This window comes from Zootoca vivipara, chromosome 7 (genome assembly GCF_963506605.1).
Source record: "Zootoca vivipara chromosome 7, rZooViv1.1, whole genome shotgun sequence".
In the NCBI taxonomy this organism is placed as follows: Eukaryota; Metazoa; Chordata; class Lepidosauria; order Squamata; family Lacertidae; genus Zootoca; species Zootoca vivipara.
In genome coordinates this window covers 75,923,748-75,947,885 of record NC_083282.1, presented here as the reverse complement: position 1 = coordinate 75,947,885, position 24,138 = coordinate 75,923,748, and the positions used below count along the sequence as shown (strand labels likewise).

Here is a 24,138-nt window from a genome sequence, read left to right as displayed (position 1 = left end):
AATGGATAGGTTTGATCTTCTTGCAGTCCATGGGACTCTCAAGAGTCTCCTCCAGCACCACAATTCAAAATGTAGGAATATCAATGTAGGAATATCAGCCAAAGCGTCCAAGACAGATGGCCCTTCAACCTCTGCTCAAAAACATCCAAAGAGGGATAGTCTACAATCTTCCAAGGGAGTCTGTTCCACTGTCAAACAGATCTTACTGTCAGAAAGTTATTCTTGATGTTTAGTTGAAATCTTCGTAACTTGAAGCCATTGGTTCGAGTCCTACCCTCGAGAGCAGAAGAAAACAAGCTTGTTCCATCTTCCATGTGACAGCCCCTAAGATACATGGCTTTCATATCTCCTGACTCCTCTTTTCCAGTCTAAAAATACCCAGCTCTGTCAACCGTTCCTCATAAGACCTGGTTTCCAGACCCTTTATTAGATTGGTTGCCCTCCCCTACACACGTTTCAGCTTATCAACATCCTCCTTAAATTGTGGAGCCCAGAACAGGACACAGTATTCCAGGAGTATTATGCTCTCAGATAGTAGAGAACCTAGTAGATTTGCTATCTCCCTCTTGCTTCTAATATGGGGTTAAACATTCCACCCCCAATGGTGTACAGTAAGCCCACAATTTTCACACATTTAACTTGTCAAAAAGGGGATTAAAAAGGAGGTGGGGCTGCAGGAAAAATGACTTTAGCTGTCCCACCCACCTTTGAACCTAGTGTGTTTTGACTATATGGAATTTTGACTTTAGACACAATCCTTGGAACATAACATTCACAAACAAAAAGATTCAATGAAATCTGTAGATTTTTGGCATTTGGGGGCCTTTTTGTTCCAGGCAATTGTGGTTAAAAATGTCATGTATGAATGACACATGGAAGCAGATAATGTGCCCTTCTGACACGATACACATGGCTTCATTGGGGGACATTTTACTGCCCTTAAAAACACATTGGGATTTTGTTTGGGATAGCAAAATTGCTCAGAAATTGCCTACCTTAGTTTTCACTGAAGATGGTTAAAGTTAAAGGGACCCCTGACCATTAGGTCCAGTTGTGACCGACTCTGGGGTTGCGCCGCTCATCTCGCGTTATTGGCTGAGGGAGCCGGTATACTGCTTCCAGGTCATGTGGCCAGCATGACAAAGCCACTTCTGGCAAACCAGAGCAGCACATGGAAATGCCGTTTACCTTGCACTTATGATGTGTTTTCGAACTGCTAGGTTGGCAGGAGCTGGGACCGAGCAACAGGAGCTCACCCCGGCACGGGAATTCGAACTGCCGACCTTCTGATCAGCAAGCCCTAGGCTCTGTGGTTTAACCCACAGTGGCACATATATTTCCCCTTTATTATATTCAGTTCCTGCTGCATTTTGAAAATGGACAAAAACTGTGAAGGTGCTTTCTGAGTTCTGCTGTTCACCATCTTGAAAAACAGTGATTAGGTTTCGAAAGGCAAAAAGCTTCTGCCTCGCAGAAACTAGAATTTTGTACATCAAGCCAGCATTAAACATAATTCGCTGGTATAGCCTGAAAAACAGCCTTGGTGAAGGACATACCGTACATCTTCTTACTGGCATAAGCACTGAGTTTTCCTGTGAAGTGTAAAGATGATTGTTATCTTAGAAAAGCATGGCCACAGCATGAGGCCAGAGAGCCTAGTATTTCTTTGCCTTGGATTATGCACATGTGACTTGGTGAAATCCACAATCAAAAGGTGTGTGTGTGTGTGTCCGTTCCTCGGTCCTAACTTTGATTACATTGCTGAGTGTTGAGATCTGGGCAGTTAAGAAATAGATTTAATTTGGTTGCTAGCCTTTCAATTTTGAGGCCACAGAATGCTGTTGCTTGCTTGTGTACCTACCCACCTTTGCTTATCAGTTCCCTGCTCCCATGGCTTTTCTATATATTATTTGAGTTTTATACTCAGAACTCTTTATTCTCTTTACTAATTCCTTTCAGCAAACTTACACTTCCTTATTTTGGTCTGTTCATATTATACAAGGTTGCTAATATGCCTTTCTCTTTTCCTATACACGTTTCTTTGTATGTTAATTTGTAGATGCAGCTGGGGCTTTTTGTTTTCTTAACTGTTTTAGCAGTGAGTACAGAAAAAGGTCAGCATAAACGTAAGCATTTACTGGAGAACCTGTGTGAAAACCTGTTCTTTGAAATGTTTCATCTAGAACTATATCCTTTCCCCGAGCATAACAACAACTTTTAAGGCCTATGGTAGCAAAACTGAAATATTGCCTGTTTTGGAAAATAATGAAACCTACATGTGTGTATTTTTCTTTCATAGAAGTGGTTAAGAACTGGCCCCAAATCAGGCTGTCCATTTTTGGCTACAGTGTCCTGTGCATACTTACCTGTACCATTGATTAAAAAAACAGTGGTTACTTATGAGTACCAGTAGTTACGTTCAGGGTTGCACTGTAAATAATTTATATTTTAAAACAATCTTTTAAAATTGCTTCCTATTTTTAGAGACCTAGTTTAAATGAGGGCTGTACATGAAATGTTTCTAAATTCAGACTGCACTCCCATTGTTCCTCCCTGCTCTGAAAGCAGCTCTGGTATTTTTCCACACACTGAAACTCAACTCTTCACAAGGCCTGCATCTTAAAAAGAGCCGAATGTGATAGGGTTAATGGACAGGAAGCTGCAGCTGCAGCAGACTAATAGGCAAGCGAGATTTTTGTTTAACTGACAACTTTAGAAGGCCTTAGGGATGAGGGAAGGGCAGTTTGTGAAAACAGCATGCTGAAAAACGTAGCTATTTTCTGCATCCTTTATATTTAATTAGGAAAGGGACATTGTAAGTGATTAGGAAATCAGGATCGTGGTTAATAATCCAACTTTTGTTAGGCATTGCAACGTATGTTGGGTAAAAATCCGGAATGTGGGTTCTTACAGCTCACGGCAATTGTGTGTGTGTGTGTGTGTGTGTGTGTGTGTGTGTGTGTCTGTGTCTGTGTCTGTCTGAGAGGGAGAATCGTACAGTATTTGCTTCTTGAGCTGTGTAGATGTTATATAACAGCTGAACTACAGCACTAACCTTGCTCCTTTATTATATGTTTGTGTACCTGACTGTATCTGTGTCTGTGTGTTATGCTTCAAAACATTTTCCTTCCTTTATTTAGTGTGCTTTTCACAGTGTTATTCAGAATCGCTGTTTCTCTGTAGCAAAAACAGCTTTTGTGACCTGGGGAAACCTCCATGTTTAGAAAACCTCAAGCAGAAGCAACAGATGTGGTTTTAGAAATTCTTTATTTAGACTAGCACTTAGTATTCACTTTATTCTTCTTGAAAATCTGCTTTCTGCAGGGAGTTTGTATGTATGTGGCTCTTTTTTTAAGTTTCTTTTGCTAAAACAGGCCTAGTTTAGCCTGTCTTCTCTGTGCACAGGATGGCTCCTGCTTGCCAGAGCTGCACAAAGATAATAGCTCAGGAAGTGTTTCAGCCAATCCCCTGAAGCTTTACATTCAGATTTTCCAAAGTAGCCAATCCAGGATTAGCTTTTATTAGGAAGACAGATCATCAAGCTGAAGTGCCAAGCCCTTTCTGTCTGAGTACTGAGAGCCTGTCCTCCATGTTTTATAAGTATTGACATAACACTGTGTTAACAATGCATCCACAGAGGTAAGCTTTACTTTTTTACATTTTTTTCCTCTAAAACCTATGAGTTGTGGTTTAACAGTGTGATTCTCTGTGATTTGTCGCGCAAAACTCACCCCACAGCACTTTATTAAGTTGAAAATGTTTAAATTTGCTTTCTTGGGTCACATGGTTTAGTAGCCATTAGCCATAGCTTTATTTTACAGACTGGCAAAACGTTTGCATACATACTTCTTCACAAGGGGATGGTGGTTTTTAGAGTTTGTCAAGATCCTGTTCTTCCAAAGCAGCTTTCTGTGTCTGAGCAGTTTGCCTGCACTATTGTCTGTTGTGTCACATGCCTGCTGAAGAGAAAATGGAAGCTAGGGAGCAGATGCATTTAACTGCCCTACAGGGAGACAAGCAGGGATAATGGCAGACAGCAGAACAGGCAAGTTTACCTTTTCAAACAGTGAAAAGAAGAGCTAAGCCAAATTATCCCTGATAAAATATGGGATTTTTAGCAGCCTAAGCTGCAGTAAATAGTGCTAATGGAAGATTGTAGATACTGGGCCTAACTGGTGGATTGCTATTGCATCATGTTTTTTGTGCAGTTTTGCCTTAACTTAAAATGGATATTTAACTCTCTCTTTTTTAACAGGATCCTTAGATGCAGTGTGTGCATTTTTCTGGATGAGAATATGTAGCTTACAAGCTGTCTCTTTAAAAATGACTTTCTTATTGTAGGTTTCAGAAATAGTTAAGGTCTAGGTCTGAATCCACCAGGCATAGCTATGCATCTCTTCCAGTGTCTTACCTATTTAAAGACAATTCAATTTTTAACTATTATCTACCTTTTATTTAGTACAGATAAAATGATTTGACTTTTTAACTGTGCTTTTCTCTTCTGTAAAAAAATCAGGCACAGTTCTCAGAGGTGGAGTGATAAAAAATCATGTGTGGTTCATGAGAGCAGTACATGTTCATTTTTTTCCTCCTTTTCGGGCTTTTCTGGTTTTTGGCATGATGCTACGTAATTATTTCAAAAAATTCATTTTGGTCAAATCCCAAATCTGCCAGCTTCTTGTATCCTATTTACTGGGAAAAATGAGATGGTTGCTTGAACATTTGGTAAGTAAACTTGTATACTATTCTTTGATCATTTTAAATAGTTCTCAATCTTTTGCTTTTAACAGGGCAAAATTAATCCAGCCAGTGAATTTTTGTGGATAGCTAGTTCAGTAAAAATAAATATTGTTGTATTCCCAAAATTCTGTTCATTCAAACAGAGTGCTTTTCACAATGTTCTGCCACACATGAAATGTATACTTCCTGTTTTCCTCTGAAAACAAAATTATGCTTACTCTTTGTTCCTAGACCCCCTTAATTAATGCATTTGCAGGTTAAAGCTCAATTCAGACTTTCATCAGGCTTTTGAAGTGTGATGAATGTGCTAGTTCTCAGCAAAGTAATTTACTACATTGTTATAAGGCTATCCTCAGTAACTCTATGCTTTTGTTATCCTATGATATATCATCCAGCATGAAATTTGGTTTTAGAACCACTTTTGAGTATCTTGTGCTTTTAAAATAATCTGGAACTGAGACATTTTGTATGCATGTCTCAACAAGCAGCTTTTCATTTAACATTTTCTCACAGCATTACACTCTGCTTTGTGTTCAGTTTGTGCATAGTTTTGTAGCAGTGCAATTCACAATATTATACAAATGTATCTTCTCTGAAAGAATGCCCTGTCACCATTTGTGCAGGGGCCTCATGATGATTATAAACTGCTATCTAGTATCCCTTTTACTATGATTTTGTCCTTAAACTCTATCGCTTGTTGAAAAGCTACAAAGTATATACTATTAAGAATACCTAATTCAGATTATTCTCTTCCTCTCCCCCCATTTCTAAAGAAGCTGACATTTATTATCAGGCTTTTAAGCTATTTTAGAACTTATTACCAATATACATTAAATGTTTAGTTCAATGGTTGTCAAAACTGTGCTCAGATGTATTTTTCTTGCAGCACTTTATTACACATTAGCAGCTGGGTGTGGAATCTTAACATTACACAATATGATCTTATGAAGAAGCTGGAGAAAATGAGTTTGAATTAAAATGGCTCCCCTAGGTTTTGTTGAAGAAGGATGTGTCTCAAATCTGTACCTTCAGAGGTATTGTTGACAGGGGGAGGCATATTTGCATGGACTACCCTTGTGCACATAATGAAACACAGCATCACAAGTCCCCTGAAGTTCACCCTTTTAAATGTTCAAATGCTAATTCTTTCATAGTTCACAAAATATAAATGTCTGCATTGCAGCAAGATGTCTGAGGCAAGGAGAGACAGCAGTGTTGTTTCCAGATCAGACCAATCATGCTGCTCTTTCGAGAGCCTGAGCCAATAGAAACAGAGGATAGGTTAAAGATTGGCAAATACTGTAGCAAGGCTAAGAGAGGCCTTCTGGAAATTTCTCCCATCTTTGTTCCATCAAAGTAAAGCAAATTCAGGGAAACTGAGGAATTCCAATTAAAAGGAAATGTTTTTGCAAAGTATAACAGCCACTTTTATGGATGTCACTGTGTTAGAAGCACAGTGTGCCACCCCATCCCACCCTTTTTGAGCCAGGTGATGTTTTTGCCTTTAAACAACAGAGGGTGGATAGATGATTACTTAAATATTTTTGCCCAGACAGTACTGAATCTTGAAAATTTTGTTGTTGACTGTAGTTTGTATGAAGCAACCTAGCTGTGATTTGTTCTTCTGATAGAAAACAATAGTTTTTGCAATAAGGAAGTAGTATAATTCCAATTTATTTTTTTAGCAGCTACATATTTTTTTAGCTTGGCCAGTATGAATATAATTCACCACTATTATTTAGACATCATTCGGTTACTTTTGTAATTGACTCTGCAGAGGACAGAACAGAAAAACGAAGCGTTCTGGTTTAGAAAATAAAATAAAAACATTAGCTTTTAAAAGACCACATGCCTTTCATTCTGAGTAGCAGTACTGTTTTAGTTGTGAGCTAAATGGAAATGGGTAAGCTTATTGATAGCATTTAGCATTTGACATTGCAGGGAAAGGAAAGGGTTCATTATGTAAAGTGTCCAAAAAGGAATGCTTCTCCCTCCCCCCCCTTCCTTCAGCAGCTGTTTTGCTGACATTGGAAGAACCATATGCAAAATAGTCCCTAGGTTTTCCAACACATTTGTAAATTTAACATCCGTGTACATGAGCTTCTCTGCATAATGGCCACTCTCCCCCCCCCTCGTTCAGAAAAGCAGCCATGTTTGTTTTATACCTGGCAAGAAATAAAAGAAATTCAATCCCCACTAAGACAGGTGCTACTTTGTAGCCATCAGCTCTAGAGTGATAAGTCTGAGTGCTATGCCCTAGATTCTGTTGAGCCAAGAGTATCAACTTAAAGAGCCCCAGATGGCATCTTGGCATTCTGGGAGCTGTGCTTGTACCAAATTCTCTGCGTAGCACCACAAAATAGGTTCACTAGGCCTTAAGATTGGACTTTCAAAACCTGTTGTTAGAAACCAGGGCCCAATGTATTTTTTCCCACAGAATCTGTTACATATAAGCTGAGTTTAACATATTTTGCTACAATCATACATGTTTTTCCCCTTCAGTGATAACAATTTATTGTCAGAGCCCATGACATTGAGTGATTCAAAATATGAAAAAAACCCTTTATCCTGAGGTAATATTCACAGCACTAATCTAGTGTTGGTTGTGCACAAAGAAATATACTCAGTTATATTTCCATATTTTGGAGGTGTGCAGCCAGAGTTGGCTTATGCATGTCAACCTCTCCATGGGATTGAGCTGTTAGTATTATAAGAAACCTATTTATGCCATATAAGTCTTATTTAAGCAGTTGCTTGCAAGACCCTGTCATATGTGAACATTATTACCACTTTCTCATGCTTTGAAGCAAAAAGCACATTTAAAATGTATGTATGCATCTGGATTTAAACTGCTTAATTTGTCTTGTATGTATTGTCAGTATTCTTATTTAAACTTAATGCACATTAGGCTTTTTGCAGGGTAACTGGAGAAGCACTGTCAGTGCTTGCACATTCAAACTGAAGCCAGCATCTTAAATGGAAGGATTTCCTTAGTAACCTGTGACTTCATAGAGTTCCCTGTCTTCTGAATTTTAGTTAAGCATTAGGTTGTCAGATATCACTGTGTCATCTTTTACCATTTTTTCTGCTACCAAGATGATTGCTTTGAATACAGTACTGCTGTTTAAACAAGGGACATAGTTATTGAATAAATTGCTACCATTTTAGCTTTCAGTATAGGAATGAGGCAATGCAGTGCTGCCAGACGCCATTTTAAGAATCCCTGCATAAATAGCATAGCTACCGATGAGTAAGAGACTGTTATAGGTGAGTGCTTATACACAGATGCTATTTATTCAGTAATGGCATGCAAAATACCATGTCCAATTTCTTATTAAATGCAATTTCTGGACATTTTATTTTATGATTGCTGCTCATAATCTGAGAGCAGCAATAATTACTTTGAAGATAAAAATGAGTTTAAATGTTTATTATGTTAAAACATTGTTTTTCATTTAAATGAAATAGCTTCCAGACATGTATGGTGCTTGAGATTAACTTAAATATAGTAATTTCCATAACTGATACTATTATATATGTGGGCAATATCTTCTAGGTAGTTTACCATATCAGATTTCCTGGTTTAAATGTCAAGGTGCAGCAGTTCATCTCCAACTTTTGATTGCTGTCTATAGTTAACCTAGGATAAGGGAATATGCAGATGTTTCTACATTCATTTTTATTATTCAGGGTGCAATAAAATGATACTCTCTGAAGGATATATCTTATTTGTATAAAAAATAACCACAATACCTTATGGAGGCAAATTGGAAATATGATTATTTTTTTAGTTGTGATAAAGATAGATATGCTGCAAACCCATAGGATATGTTTTTGCTCATTTATAACTCTCCTTTTCCCATCTCCCAGCTTCCCTCTAAAAATAAAGGAGGGGGAGAGCTTCCATTTGCAAATCATCTCTGTCCTGCAAGTTAAAAAGTATATGAGGAACTACTTAGTTTTGTTTTAACATTTGAGACTTAATTGAGTGTGTGTTACTAAACCTGATAAATGCTGTAGTTAATATAAATTCTAGTCAGTTATGTTGTTGGCAAAGATTTCCTCACAGAAGTTGTGTCTTCAGTGTCTTGTTCTAAGTAAAGATTTCCCTCACAGAATGAATGTATATGTGTATATATATGCATATGTGGTGGTAGAAACTTTGAAAGTACTTCAGTACTATTTGTGGTACACAGCTCTAGACTAGTATCTTCTTAAATGCACAGTAAAAGGCAAGAAATACCAGATTACTAAAATGAGCTGAATGAATTGTTGGAGAATATGGTAGGAAAGATGTTTTATATTTACCCCTCAGTTTTTTGCTGGTTTTCTTTAACATTATCTTTAATATTTTCTTTCTGGTTACATTTCCTTAGATGACAAAGTGCACCTCCATTTTTTAAAAAGCAAAAGAATAGAAAGGAGTATTAGGGAAAGGAAAAGCATTGCAAAAGTATTGAATCACAGCTGTTTAGGAAATGTTTCTTTTGAGATTGTCTCTTTAAATATTTTATGTAAACTGCTGGTGAGATGAATGAGATATTGTATTTAAACAGCCTGCAAACAATTCTTATGGAGAATAAAAGGCTAGAACCTTTATTTTTTAAAAATAGAAACATAGGAAGCTGCAGTGTACAGATGCAGATCGTTGTTCTGTCCAGTTCATTGGTCCATTTAGCTCAGTATTGTCTGCACTGACTGGCAGTGATTCTCCAGGGTGTCAAAGTCTTTGCCAGCTCTACCTGGAGAGGCAAGTGACTAAATTTGGGACCTTTTGCATGCACAGAGTGTGCTCCACTATGAAGTTATGGCCCCTCCCCAGGTATTTAGGATTTGGAAAGCTTCTATAATTCAGAAGAGTATCACAAAAATCCTGACTTCAAGAAGCCAGCATAATTTACACTGTCTTAAGTTAAAACAGTGTAAATAACCCCATTCCTAACTCTGTTCAAGAGCAGGGCTACTGCCAGCTGAGCTGGCCTAAGACTGGCAGCTGATGTTATAGGTTTGGCACGGACACCAGCTCTTGTGACCAAGCCCAGATTCTGCCCATCCCACCCCAAAACACCCATTTTAAAGGGCTTATACTCGTAGAAGATATACCAGTCTCAGTTCAGCCAGCATAGTCAGTTTGAGGGAGTTATGCCAGTGTATCTCTGGCTAAACCAGAATGTGGGGCATATGCTGACATGGCCTGGTTGAACTGGAGATCTTCTGGATCCTCACTTAGCCATCCCAGCGAACCTTGGGTTTGGAACATTCCTTAAATTACATATAGTGTGATTAAAATTAAAATGGAAGGTTCTTTTCTATGTACCAAATTTCACTGCTATAACCCCAGTTGATAAGTGGAACCAGTGTGTGTTTATAGCTGTCAGAAAATGCAGGAATATTCTAGCCCCATAATGCAAAACCATTGTGACAGTTGGTAAACATATATCTGTATATAGTAATGTTTCGCTGATCTTGGGATCCTGATACAGTAGGGTATATAATAGAGATGTGAAGTCAAATCTATGGTCCTATCCTGAATCTATTTACAAAAAGTATTCTGTTTTCGATGTAATCAATTACCACTAAAATGTACTAAACGTTGTCTTGCACAATTTTAGAAAATTTAGAAATTTCAGAACTGTGGGACATTTGGAAGTGCAGCAGAGAAGAGGCAGAAGTAATTTATTGTATCTTATTTCTGTCATGCCTGCAAAGAGAATATTATCTTATCTGCAAATATGTAGATAGAAATTAGCTCAGAATCTTCTAAATACTTTGAAAAAGATTTTTGACAGTTGACTCCTAAAGAATGAATTAGGGCATTGTACAGATCATTAGTTGCTTAAAAACAAGGAGCAGATGGGCATAGTGGGCTTCCCCAAGAATTGTTACGGAATTTGTATAATTTAAGCTGTGCATAAATGATCTAGTCTGGATGAAGAACCAAGTTCCCAAGTTTAACAATGACTACCAAGTTATTCTGGATACCAAGCAACCTGCAAAGATTCCCAAAGCAAGCTCTGTATGCTGTTACTGTGTTCTCCTTGTCATGTTGGCTCTTCTAGAGCTGGAGATGGTGTAGACCAGGCATAGGCTGTTTTGAGACTACAACTCCCACCATCCCTAACTAACAGGACCAATGGTCAGGGATGAAGGGAGTTGTAGTTGTAGTCCCAAAACATATGGAGGGCCGAGTTTGCCTATGCCTGGTGTAGACAATAGCAAATGGAATAATAAAGACAGAATCTTAGTTGTAAGGAAGGCTAAAGAGGATGAACTTCCCTGAGACCTCTGTGTATATAAATTCAATAAATAAATAAATAAAATAAAAGATAGCATTTGCGTAGTTCCTTACAACAGATGGATGGGAAATTGCCAGCTCTGGATGGGGTTACACTCTCTCCAAAGGAGCAGTCACATACCGTAGCTTGGGGATACTTCTAGTTCCATCACTGTTGCTTGAGGCTTAAGTGACTTTGGTGGCGTGGAGTGGCCCACCTATGCTCCAACCTGGACACGAAGAGCCTAGTTTCTGTTGTCTACACTCTGGTAATCTCTATGTTAATTACTGCAATGTATTGCACTTGGGTCTGTCTTTGAAGATGGTTTGGAAACTGCAGGTAGTGTAGAATTCAGCTGCCTGGATGTTCACCAGGACAATATGTATGGTCTGAGCACATACTGTAACACTAATCCTGGTCTGCCTGCACTGGCTTCCAATTAGTTTCCGGGCCCATTTCAAAGTGCTGGTTGATTGAGGTTGAATCCTGATAAGACAGAAGTACTGTTTTTGGGGAACAGGGGGCGGGTGGGTGTGGGGGACTCCCTGGTCCTGAATGGGGTCACTGTGCCCCTGAAGGACCAGGTGTGCAGCCTGAGAGTCATTTTGGACTCACAGCTGTCCATGGAGCCACAGGTTAATTCTGTGTCCAGGGCGGCTGTCTATCAGCTCCATCTGGTACACAGGCTGAGACCCTACCTGCCCGCAGACTGTCTCACCAGAGTGGTGCATGCTCTAGTTATCTCCCGCTTGGACTACTGCAATGCGCTCTACGTGGGGCTACCTTTGAAGGTGACCCGGAAACTGCAATTAATCCAGAATGCGGCAGCTAGACTGGTGACTGGGAGTGGCCGCCGAGACCACATAACACCGGTCCTAAGAGACCTACATTGGCTCCCAGTATGTTTCCGAGCACAATTCAAAGTGTTGGTGCTGACCTTTAAAGCCCTAAACGGCCTCGGCCCTGTATACCTGAAGGAGCGTCTCCACCCCCATCATTTAGCCCGGACACTGAGATCCAGCCCCGAGGGCCTTCTGGCGGTTCCCTCACTGCAAGAAGCAAAGCTACAGGGAACCAGGCAGAAGGCCATATTGGTAGTGGCGCTCTCCCTGTGGAACACCCTCCCATCAGAGGTCAAGGAGATAAACAACTACCTGACATTTAGAAAACACCTAAAGGCAGTCCTGTTTAGGGAAGTTTTTAATCTGTGATATTTTAATGTATTTTAATCTTTGTTGGAAGCCACCCAGAGTGGTGGGGGAAACCCAGCCAGATGGGCGGGGTATAAATTAATAATAATAATAATAATAATTTTGACCTATAGAGCCTTGTGTAGCTCAGGACCTCAAGGACCAGCTGTCTCCATATAAACCAACCCAGACCCTGCAATTGTCATCTGAGACCCTTCTCCATGTGCCACCTCCACAGGAGGCCCATAGAATGGCAACATAAGAATTAACCTTTTTAGTAACTGCTCCCTTATGGAATGTTCTCCCCAGGTCACCATCATTAAAAGATTAGACAATTTCTACAGGAAAGATTTGATAGCCATTAGACATGATAATTAAAAATAGGAACTTCCAGTTCATATGTGGTATATATTGATTACGAAGTGCAAGAGATGATCAAGAGAGAATTACTATTGCCATCATGCCTTCAGTGGCCTTTAGGCATTTGTCTTTAGGCCCCTCTTCTTCCCACTGTGCACTAGGTTCAGTGTGGAAATCTATTAAGCCAGAGTTACCCATTTTGCCTGAAACTGGGAACTCTGGCTTAATGTCATTTAACACACTGGGATAATAAGGCATGAATTATGACGCCATGGATGATTGCCTTTAGTGAGCTTCCCAAAGACATATGGCCAACTGTTTTTAGAAACAGAATGCAGGGCCTTGAATTCTTGTTATTTCATGACCTTAAGTATTCCTGCTGTGTCCTATTTGAACCTCTGCCATCTAATCATTTATATTCCGTAGTATTCTGGTTGGTGGCAACTGGGCAGGTTTCACAGGTATTGGCAGCTCCAATGAGTCTCAGACATTTGGAGAGCCATAAGACAATTTCCTGTTTTTTGACTGAAGCATATTGCAGTAAGAATAAACCCCATGTTTCTCCTCAGCAAGGGTCGCGGGTGGCGCTGTGGTCTAAACCACAGAGCCTAGGGCTTTACCTTTCCCCTCAGCTATGGAGGCAAACTGGACTTTTATAACCAAAGCCTGGAAAACAGGGAAGGGGTGTTTTTTCCAAGTTGGGTCTGCCAGGGTTTTTAGTTCATCACCAGAGCAGATCTGAGGCTTGAGGAAGTTGTCCGAATAAATTGATACTTCTCTTTCTGGTTTCTGTTTCTGAGTTCCTGGTGTTGTGCCTGGCACTGGATGAACAGGACAGATTAGGGATTGTGTTTGTATAACGCCCACTTTGCTCCTGACAGTCTCCCTGCCCGAGCATCTGGGACGTGGTGTTGAGATTCTCCAGGCTGTCAGTCCTGAGGTATTTTAACATCCATGCTTAAGCTACTGTTTCTGGGGCAGCTCAAGACTTCACAGGGTTGTCCCAACTTGTCATCAGCCCAACACACTTAGATGATCACACACTGGACCGGATTCTCTTGACAGGGTAGGAAGAGAGTGATCTGGAGGTGATAAGTTTTTATAGCATTTCCTTGTCATGATCAGCTCACCTGTTGAAGTTCAGATTGTCAGTTACTTTCTCCCTCTGTTAGAATGGTCTGCCCTAATGTATCTTATTAGTTTCCTGTTGGCTCTGGGGTCTTCTCCAGATGACAAGGTCTTGCAACCATATCAAAGATCTGGTCACTCTGACGGATATAGAAATGATCCAAGCAGATTATATGACTACTCTCTTCCACTTAGCCAAGTCTGGGGTGGCACTGTGGTATACCACAAAGCAGAAGGCAATGATACCAGTTGGAAAACAGCTAGAATCCAAGTGGAGAAAGTCTCCAAACAATAATTGAACTCAAGTGTATGCTTGTACAGTGGTACCTTGGGTTAAGAACTTAATTTGTTCTGGAGGTCCGTTCTAACCTGAAACTGTTCTTAACCTGAGGTACCCACTTTAGCTAATGGGGCTTCCCGCTGCTCCTGCCACACGATTTCTGTTCTCATCCTGAAGCATCTGTAACCCAAGTACCACTGTATAGTGTTAGTACTGAGTGTTAGAAACTGAGATATGAAAGCTAGGAGCTAAATGGTACCTTAAACCTAGGTTATGGGCACAACAACAAAATGTCTAGGCACACTTGTTTATGAGAACACCACAAAGCTGGAAATGAATGAACTGCAGCTAAAATATTCATTTTTCACATGGTCTAATCTTTTCTGATCACCCTCCTAATATTCTTAAGAGGGGTCTCTTCTCCAGTCTTCAGAGAGTAGCTGGAAGTGGGGCGATAGAAAAAGGTCCTCCTTTCCTTCCACTCTGCAGTTTTAATCTGAAATCTTAGGTGCAGTACTGCGCCCAGAGCTCAGAAACTGCTCGCACTTAGGAAATTCCCTGTTGAGCCTGCTTTGTGGTGGATGCCATCAAGGGAATGGATCCCGATCGCAACCAGAGGTACCACAGTATTCATGGGGACCTAGACTCTACTACCAGTATTGTAGCAGATCAGTAGTAAGGGGTACCTTGTGCTATCAGGTCAGTTGTTGAAAAATTTGTTTCAATTGATAAGGTTCAAGGATGTGAATGGGAGTGAAGCGCCCGTTTTGCGCATGCGCGAAGCACAATTTTGCGCTTCTGTGCATGCGCCGACCTTGCGCGGGGCGAAAACACTTCTGGGTTTGTCAACTTCGGAAGTCAAAACCTTCGGAAGTCGAGTCATTCGGATGTCGAGGTACCACTGTATTAGTCCCTCTCTAAAAGGAGTGGTCCCAGGCTGACTGAAAGAAGTGAGAGTTAGACCACACCTTAAGAAAGCCTTCTTGTTACCACATGATCTTAATAGCTAATGGCCAGTAAGCTCACATTATAAATTATTATTATTATTATTTTTTTAAAAACCACAAATCGTTTCCATGAAAAATGTGTGTATTAAGATTCACTAAACTTCATTCTGTGTCTGAGGGTTAGAGTTCACTATTGGAATTTGTTTTCTGTGGGCAACTCATTTATTATCATTTTGTTTCAGATTTAAAAAATATATTTAACTAGCTGGCCTGGCCACGTGTTGCTGTGGGTTTTTGTGTTAAATTGACCTTTTTCTGTTAAATGGACCTTCAGTCTCTCCCTTTAGAGCATAGCTGCCAAGTTTTCTCGCGAGGAAGCCTATTCAGCATAATGGAAAATCCCTTTAAAAAAGGGATAACTTGGCAGCTATGCTTTAGAGTCCCCTCACCTGTCCTGTCCCAACCCTGACTCCCCTACTGTAAGTTTCAAAAATAAGACTCCCTCACCCACGCATGTTCCTGAAAATGTCCCCACCCCCCACTTCTTTGGCTAACTCAGGGTCCAACTTCCCCCCCTTGGCTATGTGTTTTCCCCCTCCCTTTGTTATGCCTCATCCCTGTGAGCCCCCTCCCCTGTTGTGCCTCATCCCTGTAATTCCCCCACCCTGTGAAAGGCCCATATTCTGTTTGTTTTTGCCTGTGGCCTACTGGGCAATGGTGAGGCATACTCCTTTTTCCCTGCTGGGGAATGCTGCGGCCTACTCAGTTTTCCCTGTCCCACCCCACCCCCCACCCCCACTGCTTTGGCTGACTTAGGGTTCTTCCTCTCCCCCCCATCGCTATGCGTCCCCCCTTTGTTGTGCCTCATCCCTGTGCCCCCCCCCATTGTGAAAGGCCCTGTTTTTCCCTGCTTGACAATGCTGCGGCCTATTAAAAAAGCTGGGCCTTGTTGCTGCAAAAGGGCTGTTTTCAGTTGGTTGCTGTGGAATTTTGTGATGTCATCTGGCGGCGCAGCTTTGGAAGCAGCAGCGTGCGATCTGCCTTTCTATTGGATGCTGCTGGAGTCTTTAGAGCTTCTGGTGGTGACGTCTAATTTGGGCGCCACTATTTTGTGTTTACTCATTATTTTAGGTGTGAAAGGTGTGGTTTTTTTGGGGGGGGGGAATTATGCCAGATCCCTCCCTGATGGGCATGGAATATTGTGACCAAATTTGTTACATTACGGTTCAGCAGTTACGGAAAAAGGCTGTGACCTCCGCGCGCGCAGTGCCTACATTTTTGTATATATAGATATGGTGCTGCAATGGTATTTTAGAAAACAAATGTCCAGACTAGGCTCTAAGAAGTGTAGTCACCATAGTGTCTTGAATATTATCTCTTAGCCATACAACTCTTACCTTCTCTGCTTTCTACCATCTTTCTTAGACTGAACATTGTATTATTTATTTATTTATTGGATTTATATACCATATTTTTTCCAAAGTGCCCAAGACGGTTTACAATTTAAACACTAAAACAAATACATTATATGAATAATGAAATGTGCACTTGCAATCTTCTACTTCTGATAATGAAAAAGGGATATTGGAACAGGTTCTTAGGCATTTTATCCAACTTACAGGTCTACCCATCCAAAATCAAACACCAATGTAATTTATTGTATCAGTACTTCTGAAATGTACCTAATACATCTTTGTATTCAACATTTCTTATAGGAGTTGACATTACTACTACTCAGAACTGTCAATTCTTGATGGGTAACATAAATCATTTCTTGCAACGGTGGATTCAGGATCTTAGTCAAGCTCAGAACTATTTTGACCCCTCCTCTTTCCTGTCCCCGTTGCTTGGTATGTGTAGGTGATAGCATACCAGAGATCGTTATGAGGTTGGTGTGTACTCTAGTGTTGAAATTTGAATGAGAGTATTAACTCCGCTGTTGCCACCCTACCCATCTACTGCAGTAGCACATGGAAATGAGAATCAGGGTGCTAGTCAGCTTCCCTTCCTCTTTAAGGCCACAATATGTAAACTACAGTGTGAAAATAATAATCTTAAGTATCTCTTTACTTTCTTAGCTTGGCTGAAGAAGAAATAAAGGCAGAGCAGGAGGTGGTGGAAGGGATGGATATCTCCACTCGATCCAAAGGTGAGTTAAAACAATGTTTCTGTTCTTCAGAGCATAAGGAGAAAACTGGCTAATGTTGCTTCATCTGGTGACTTGGAGCTTTTGACATTGATTTGACCTATGCTCCTGCTCCTATGAGTACTGTGGCATAGCTATTTTACAAGTGCCATTCTTTTGGTTCCTGCCCAGACACTTCCGGTAATATTTATTACTAGCTGGCCCTGTCACGCATTGCTGTGGGTTATTTGTGTGATTTCCCCAACCTGTGCCGATCCATTATGTATCCCTGTGATTCCCCCACTCCTCCCCTCAGCCACCCTGGCTTATCCCTGTGATTCCCCCCTCATCTCTCTCCCTCATCCCTGTGAATCCCCCAACTCTGTCCTGATCCATTACCTATTATGCCCCCTCTTCCCCCCCACCCCCAGCTTATCCCTGTGATTCCCCCCCTCTCCTCCATCCAATCCCCCCCCCGGGTTATCCCTGTGACCCATTCATTTTGCAAACAATCATTCCCCCAATGCGAGTGCTTTGTAAAATTTTGCCCTTTCCCAGCCCTGACTCCCCTACCCACGTGTGTTATGTGAAATAACATTTATCCTACTCAAAGGCACGGCCCTGTAACAGGCCTATATTCAGTTGATTCTATGCTGCGGCCTATTCGGCCCCCCATCCCCCACCCAGGCAGGCCCCTAAATCCATTCAGCCTAGTCAACAAAGCTGAGGCGAGATACTGTGGCCTCAGAGGGCAGGTTTCATCCCTGTGTCTCCCCCCACCCTGTTCTGACCCATTACCTATTCCTGCCCCCATTCGGCCCCCTCACCCCCCCCAGGCAGGCCCCTACCTCCACTTGGCAATGTTGGGCCTTGTTTTCAGTTGGTTGCTGTGGAATTTTGTGGTGGCGCGGCTTTCAAGGCAGCAGTGGGTGCTCTGCCTTTCTATTGGATGCTGCTGGAGTCTTCAGAGTTTCTGCTGGTGACGTCTAATGTGGGCGCCACTTTTGTGTGTGTTTAATCATTATTTTAGGTATGAAAGGTTTGCTTTTTGGGGAATTCTTTAATGCCGGATCCCTCACTGATGGGCATGGAACGTTGTTGCCAAATTTATTACATTACAGTTCAGCGGTTACGGAGAAAGGCTGTGACCTCTGTGCACACAATGCCTCTATTTTTTTATATATATATAGATTAGGTCATTAATCTTATTTTGTCCTGTATCTCAGTGAATGAACATCATTAACATGGTCACCATTCACTCCTTAAATAGTTTTATCGTTCTTTCCCATATTCATAATATTGCCACCATGCTCTTTATCCCAAACCTTCTGCTCAGCTAAAGCTCTGTGTTATACTCTGGTCATATTCTGCTATGACTCACCTTGAGTTGTTTTTCATATTATCTAACACAAATCTGGCAAAATCATTCATCTTTCTCAATGTTCAGGCCATATGAGAACTTTTCTCAAATTCATATGCTGGCATTCGCTTTCCCTTCTACATCTGGTACAAACTCCTCTGAATTTAAATAGTTCCAAAGCAGCAAATCTCTAATTATAGGCCACAACAAGTGTAAAGTATACATTGACTTCTCTCATATTTTTTTCTCCTGAGTTATTCATTTTTCATGTAACAAAATATCATATTGGAAACCTATGTTACTGTTTACATTTTCCTTAATGCAGAATATTTTGCTGGAATCCAAGATCATGAATGATGGCTGTTTATAAATAAGTTGTGACACTACATAATGTTGCATTTTATTTTAGTCATTTGGGTAATTATTTTGGGTAAAAAAGCACGGACCTTCTTCTGAAAGGTGGGCTGCCATATGTTCATTTTTTCACAGACACACCAGCTTTTTTAGACTTAACATTTCTGTCCAGGTGGATTTTTAAAATTTGGCAAAATGTCCAGGTGTTGTTGTTGTTGTTGTTCACTGTCACTTTGAGTGGGGAGGGGGTTTGAGGCTGAAGCACAAATAAGAGGAAAGGGAAGCCCCATTCCATGTGTAGAAGACAAATCTGCAAGTGGGCTGACACTGTTGGATGAAAATTGCATCTGGACTTCTGGAAGGCAAGATGGCAACCGCCACAGGATCGACAAGCTGCTAGGGAAAATACAATACTAGTGGGAGCATCTGGCTGGTTCTTGCGCCTCCAAAGCCGTTGCTGCAGCTGTTGCTGCAGGCAGAGAGGAGTCCAATAGGAATGAGGGAACTGGAGAGGTCATGGAGTAATGTGTCTCCCTGGGCACCTCTCATCCTGAGATGGAGACGGACCCAACTGGTGGCCTGATGGAACCTGGAGGCCCAGGAGAACCGTGTGGTAGGACAGGCACCACGGGAGCATCTCCCTTGTACTGAGCAGCTTCTGAGCTGCCGCTACTGCCGCCTTTACAGAGGAGAGGCCGAGAGGGATCGGAGAAGGGTGGAGCAGGCCATGTGGAGGCGTGCCGCCAGGACTGACCTGCTGAGGAGGAATGCAGTAGCCCCTGGGGGACTGTGTGGGAAGTGGAGGAAGATACAGTTCAGGCAAGAGACAGGCTGATCAAATTCCTGCCATCAACTACCCCACTGTTTCCTGGGACCTGGAGCAGATGGAAGAGGCAAATGGAGTAGCAACTTCCTTGTGTAGGAGAAGTGACTGGTTCCTTGTCCACACTCCATAAGACGAGGGTACTTAAGCACAGGATGGGGGCATGGTCCCACTTTAAATGTGTGGTTTTGTCATTAAATAATTTAACTACCAGCCATTTTTCCTCCTTGGCTGGGTGTGATCGGGACAAAGTGATATTCAGAAGCATTATTTTCACACATGCTGTAAATCATGGTGTAACAGTTTAGTGCTACATGCACGAGTCTGCATGTGCAAAGCATCTCTTTCCAGTGTTACGGAATCCTTATGAAGAAAGGCTGCAGCATTTGAGACTGTTTAGTTTAGAGAAAAGGTAAGAGAGAGAAATTTATAAAATTATACATGCTATAGAGAAAGTGGATATAGAACTCTTCCCCCCCCCCCAACAACACTAGAACTCATGGATACCTAATGAAACTCAAAATTGGAAGATTCAGAAGACATAAAATGAAATATTTCTTCGCACAGCACATATTTAGACTATGGAACTCACTCCCACAGGAGGCAGTGATGGCTACCAACCTAGATGGCTTTAAAAGAGTTTTGGACAAATTCATGGAGGAGAGGACTATCAGTGGCTTCCAGCCATGATACCTATGTTCTGCCTCCACGGTTGAAGGAAGCAATGTTTTTGAAAACAAGTTGCTGGAGGGGAGAGTGGTCTTGTGCTTGAATCCAGCTTGTGGGTTTCCCACAAACATCTGGTTGACCACTGGGAGAACAGGATGCTGGACTGGATGTGCCATTGACCTGATCCATCAGGCTCTTAAATGCTCATGTTTTGTTTTAGACCATGATCCTTGGTTCAAATATGACATTAAACTGGGATTCTGTAAAAGTGATTCTAAACTTAGCTGAAGTCCATTCCTAGCCATGCTGGAGGAAAAGGAGACAGGCATTTTGCATGCTCAGCATTTTGCTGGAGTATAAGGCTCATCCACAGATCATGAACTATGGTTTAGCAATGTATTACAGTAGTACCTCGCTAGACGAATGCCCTGCTAGACGAATTTTTCGCTAGACGAATGGGTTTTGCAATTGGAGGTTGCCTCGCAAGACGAAATTGTTTTGTGAAAAAATTGTCTAGCGAATCACTGTTTCCCATAGGAATGCATTGAAATTCAATTAATGTGTACCTATGGGCAAAAAATAAAAATAAAATTCAATGCATTTCTATGGGATTTGCTAGACGAATTTTTCGCAAAGCGAATTGACTCACAGAATGAATTAAATTCGTCTTGCGAGGCACCACTGTACATGCAAACATGACCATTGAGTTTGTATTATCACTTGGAAGTATTCACAGTCCTTTTCTCCTTTAGACAGCTTTTGTAGTGATGAATTTGCTGTTTGTGTTCTATGATTTTTGACTGTGAACGCAATATGGGTTGATTTAATGGCTTTTAAATATTTTTATTGACACTGTAAGCTGCCTAAAGTCTGTTGATTGAGTAGAGTATAATGTAACTAAGAAATATTTAAGAGGGCATAATTATGAGGCTGTGGGAAATGTTTCCCCTTACTAAACAATTGAATTAGGGTGCATAATTTGGTAGGATTTTAATGGGAAAGTGACTGTTACTAATATAATGTAATTAGCTCTAGGCTGTGTTGGCAAGCTGAACTTGATTTTAGCAGTTCTGCCAAAGGATCTTCAACAAGACTAATTATTTCTTGTGTTCTTGACTTTTCTGTACCTCAGTTTTTCAGGCTCCTAATCTGGAAAGGCAAAACATCAATATATTTACAAGTGGCTTGAGTGGAGGACTGAGAATGTTCCTTTTTGCACATCAGGAAGGATGTGGAAGTGAGATATTTCTCTAAAAATAACATAGCTAGTCCTGCCATCATCACAAAGGCCGACTGTGAACATTGCCGCAGTGTACAGTCACATTACACGCTTTGGCAGCTGGTAAACTAGTTTTTTGAGTCTGGTTGTTATAACCTCATTTCCATAGTGGATTCAGATATTTTGCTGCATCCTTGCAGTTATATAGTTACCGTAGTCAACATAAAGCTTTATTGTATTGTCAAGGAGATTTGCCCTGGCTGGTTCTAAACTATATAATCTGGGTGCAAGGTGCAAGGAGCAATGGCTCTATTCTCATGCGTGCACTAGAGTGTGGTGTTGCCACCTTGTATTTTTTTTTCTTGGTACTGGGGAGTGCCCTCTGTTTTAGACTGCAATAACATCAGTGTGTGGGAAGAGAATCAATAGTGTGTGAACTCCACAATCAGGACCAACAGGACATAGGTGACTTCCCAAGGCAAGCATGAGCTTGTCCAGGGGGCAATGGGGAAAATAACAACAGCTGAACTTTAATTTTGTGTTATGCCATGCCCCCATTGAGAAAGAGAACTGTCATTGTTTAGGAGAGGTTGTAGATCTCTGATGATGCACTGTACTGTTTCTCAAGCTCTGGGAGGAAGACCTTTCATTGCCTACAGACAGCCACCCAGTCTTAAACTTTTAACTCCTCACCCACAATAAAACCACCATCAGACTTAACATGGACGCTGGTACCAGAGCCTGCAATAAACCCAGATGCCAACTTTGCTGCCACATACACCCAGACAACATCAAACATACCATCTCGGGACTATTTAATTGCTCATCTTCTAACATTGTATATGCCATCAAATGCCAGCGGTGCCCTTCAGCTCTCTATATTGGACAAACAGGCCAAACCCTACGCCAAAGGATAAATGGACATAAATCTGACATCAGGAATCACAAGACAGAGAAACCAGTAGGAGAACACTTCAATCTCCCAGGACATTCTATACAAGATCTCAAAGTAGCTGTTTTATTACAGAAAAAAATCAGAAACAGACTGGAAAGAGAAGTTGCTGAACTGCAACTCATTACCAAGCTTAAAACCATGGAGAGACCTGGTCTGAATAAGGAGACTGGATTCTTATCTTATTATACATGATAAAGCTTTCTTTAGCACCTCACCCCTTGCTTTTTCCTGCAAGACCAATTGCAGTCATTAACAGTCGTTAACAGTCATCAACAGGTTTACCACTCCTATCAGCCAATCCCCCATCCCCACCACCCTTCTGAGTAATACCCCTCCCCACCCTCTGACTATACATAGAGAGAGGTTGAGATGATCATGGATTTCGTGTATCTGAAGAAGTGTGCATGCACACGAAAGCTCATACCAATGACAAACTTAGTTGGTCTCTAAGGTGCTACTGGAAGGAATTTTTTAAATGTATTAAAAATTTGGGTAGCTACATTACAAACTGAATTTCTAATTGGTGTGGTTTTTCTCTGGGTATTTATATAGTATGTAATCTTAAAGTAAATTTCTTTTCCAGCGGCACGCTTTGGAACCCTTCTGAAGCACTTTCTAGTTATGCTTAATCACTAGAATGGAGTCACATCATCCTCTCAGCATTTACTGTTCTTAAGCTGTTGACTTTTCACAGTTATGCCCAGCAGTATTGTTTAGGTTTTGTATAACCATTTCACAAGACCAATGAACAAGAGTGATGTTAGGGAATAATCATTCTGGAACTTTCCAAGTTGTGTAATATTTGCCTGCTTGGCCTCAGTTTCATACTTTATTGTCTAGGCTGATTCCTCATGGCTTGGTGGTATAGTCATGTAACTGATTAAGTGCAGAGCTAGATTATGCATTTAGAAATTACTTGCATGTAGTATTTGATACTTGCTGGCTATTTCTTAAATAAAAATCTTTTAAATCTGTGGGAAGGGGAAATTGGTGGAATTGTTCACAATATTGTAGAACAGAAAGTAGTTCTGAGAATCCACAGAGAGCCTTCCTGGCATTCTGTCTCTTTACTGCATTATTACCTGTATTATTATGTTCTGTTCATTGAAATACTAAAAAGTGTTAGTACATTAGTGGTATGCTAGGGGTGCTTAATGTTGGTATAATTTTTGTTATAGATCCTGGCTCTGCTGAACGTACAGCACAAAAAAGGAAGTTTCCAAGTCCTCCACACTCTTCCAATGGCCACTCCCCGGAGGACGCATCATCAAGCCCCATTAAAAAGAAAAAGAAACCTGGCTTATTGAACAGTAATAATAAAGAGCAGGTAATAGAAGCCGTGGATTTGATGCAGTGTTTTATATGGAACTATTGGTGGTTACTAGGTGCTCTTACTCTTTCCATGGTCCAGTATCTGTACTTATGGTAATAGTTCTGCATTGGCTGTAGGGTCTACTGAAATGGAGATTACTGTTTTATTTCTAGTTTCTACAGCTTACCTAGTTCAGCATCATACTTCCAGACATAGGCAACCAGTGTTTCTCCATTGCTTTGGGCCTGAAGCTCTGGGAAGCCAGTCCTGCTCCTCTCTTCTCAGTTCCCACACTCAACAAAAGTATAGGTGCAGATCAAGGGAAATAATAGTACTACACTATTCTGCCTTGGTCAGACCACACCTGGAATACTGTGTCCACTTCTGGGCTCCATTTGTGC

At 41.1% G+C, this 24,138-nt stretch overlaps 1 protein-coding gene across 13 annotated transcripts in view; it reads left to right on the top strand.

Annotated features, from left to right (window-relative positions):
* ZMYND8 (zinc finger MYND-type containing 8) overlaps window positions 1–24,138 on the top strand; it is a 90,989-nt gene that overhangs the window by 25,455 nt on the left and 41,396 nt on the right. For 3 of the 13 annotated variants that reach the window (XR_004692935.2, XM_035121324.2, XM_035121326.2), the window contains exons 1-3: window positions 1,108–3,639; window positions 16,999–17,069; window positions 23,604–23,752. Coding sequence is in view for 12 of the 13 variants with exons in the window: in XM_035121324.2 (XP_034977215.1) it covers window positions 3,626–3,639; window positions 16,999–17,069; window positions 23,604–23,752 (234 nt within the window). In the remaining variant the exon portion in view is untranslated. Of the gene's footprint in view, window positions 1–1,107; window positions 4,726–16,998; window positions 17,070–23,603; window positions 23,753–24,138 lie in introns of those variants that run through there. The other 10 variants (XM_035121317.2, XM_035121328.2, XM_035121327.2 and 7 more) reach the window with 6 other exon arrangements.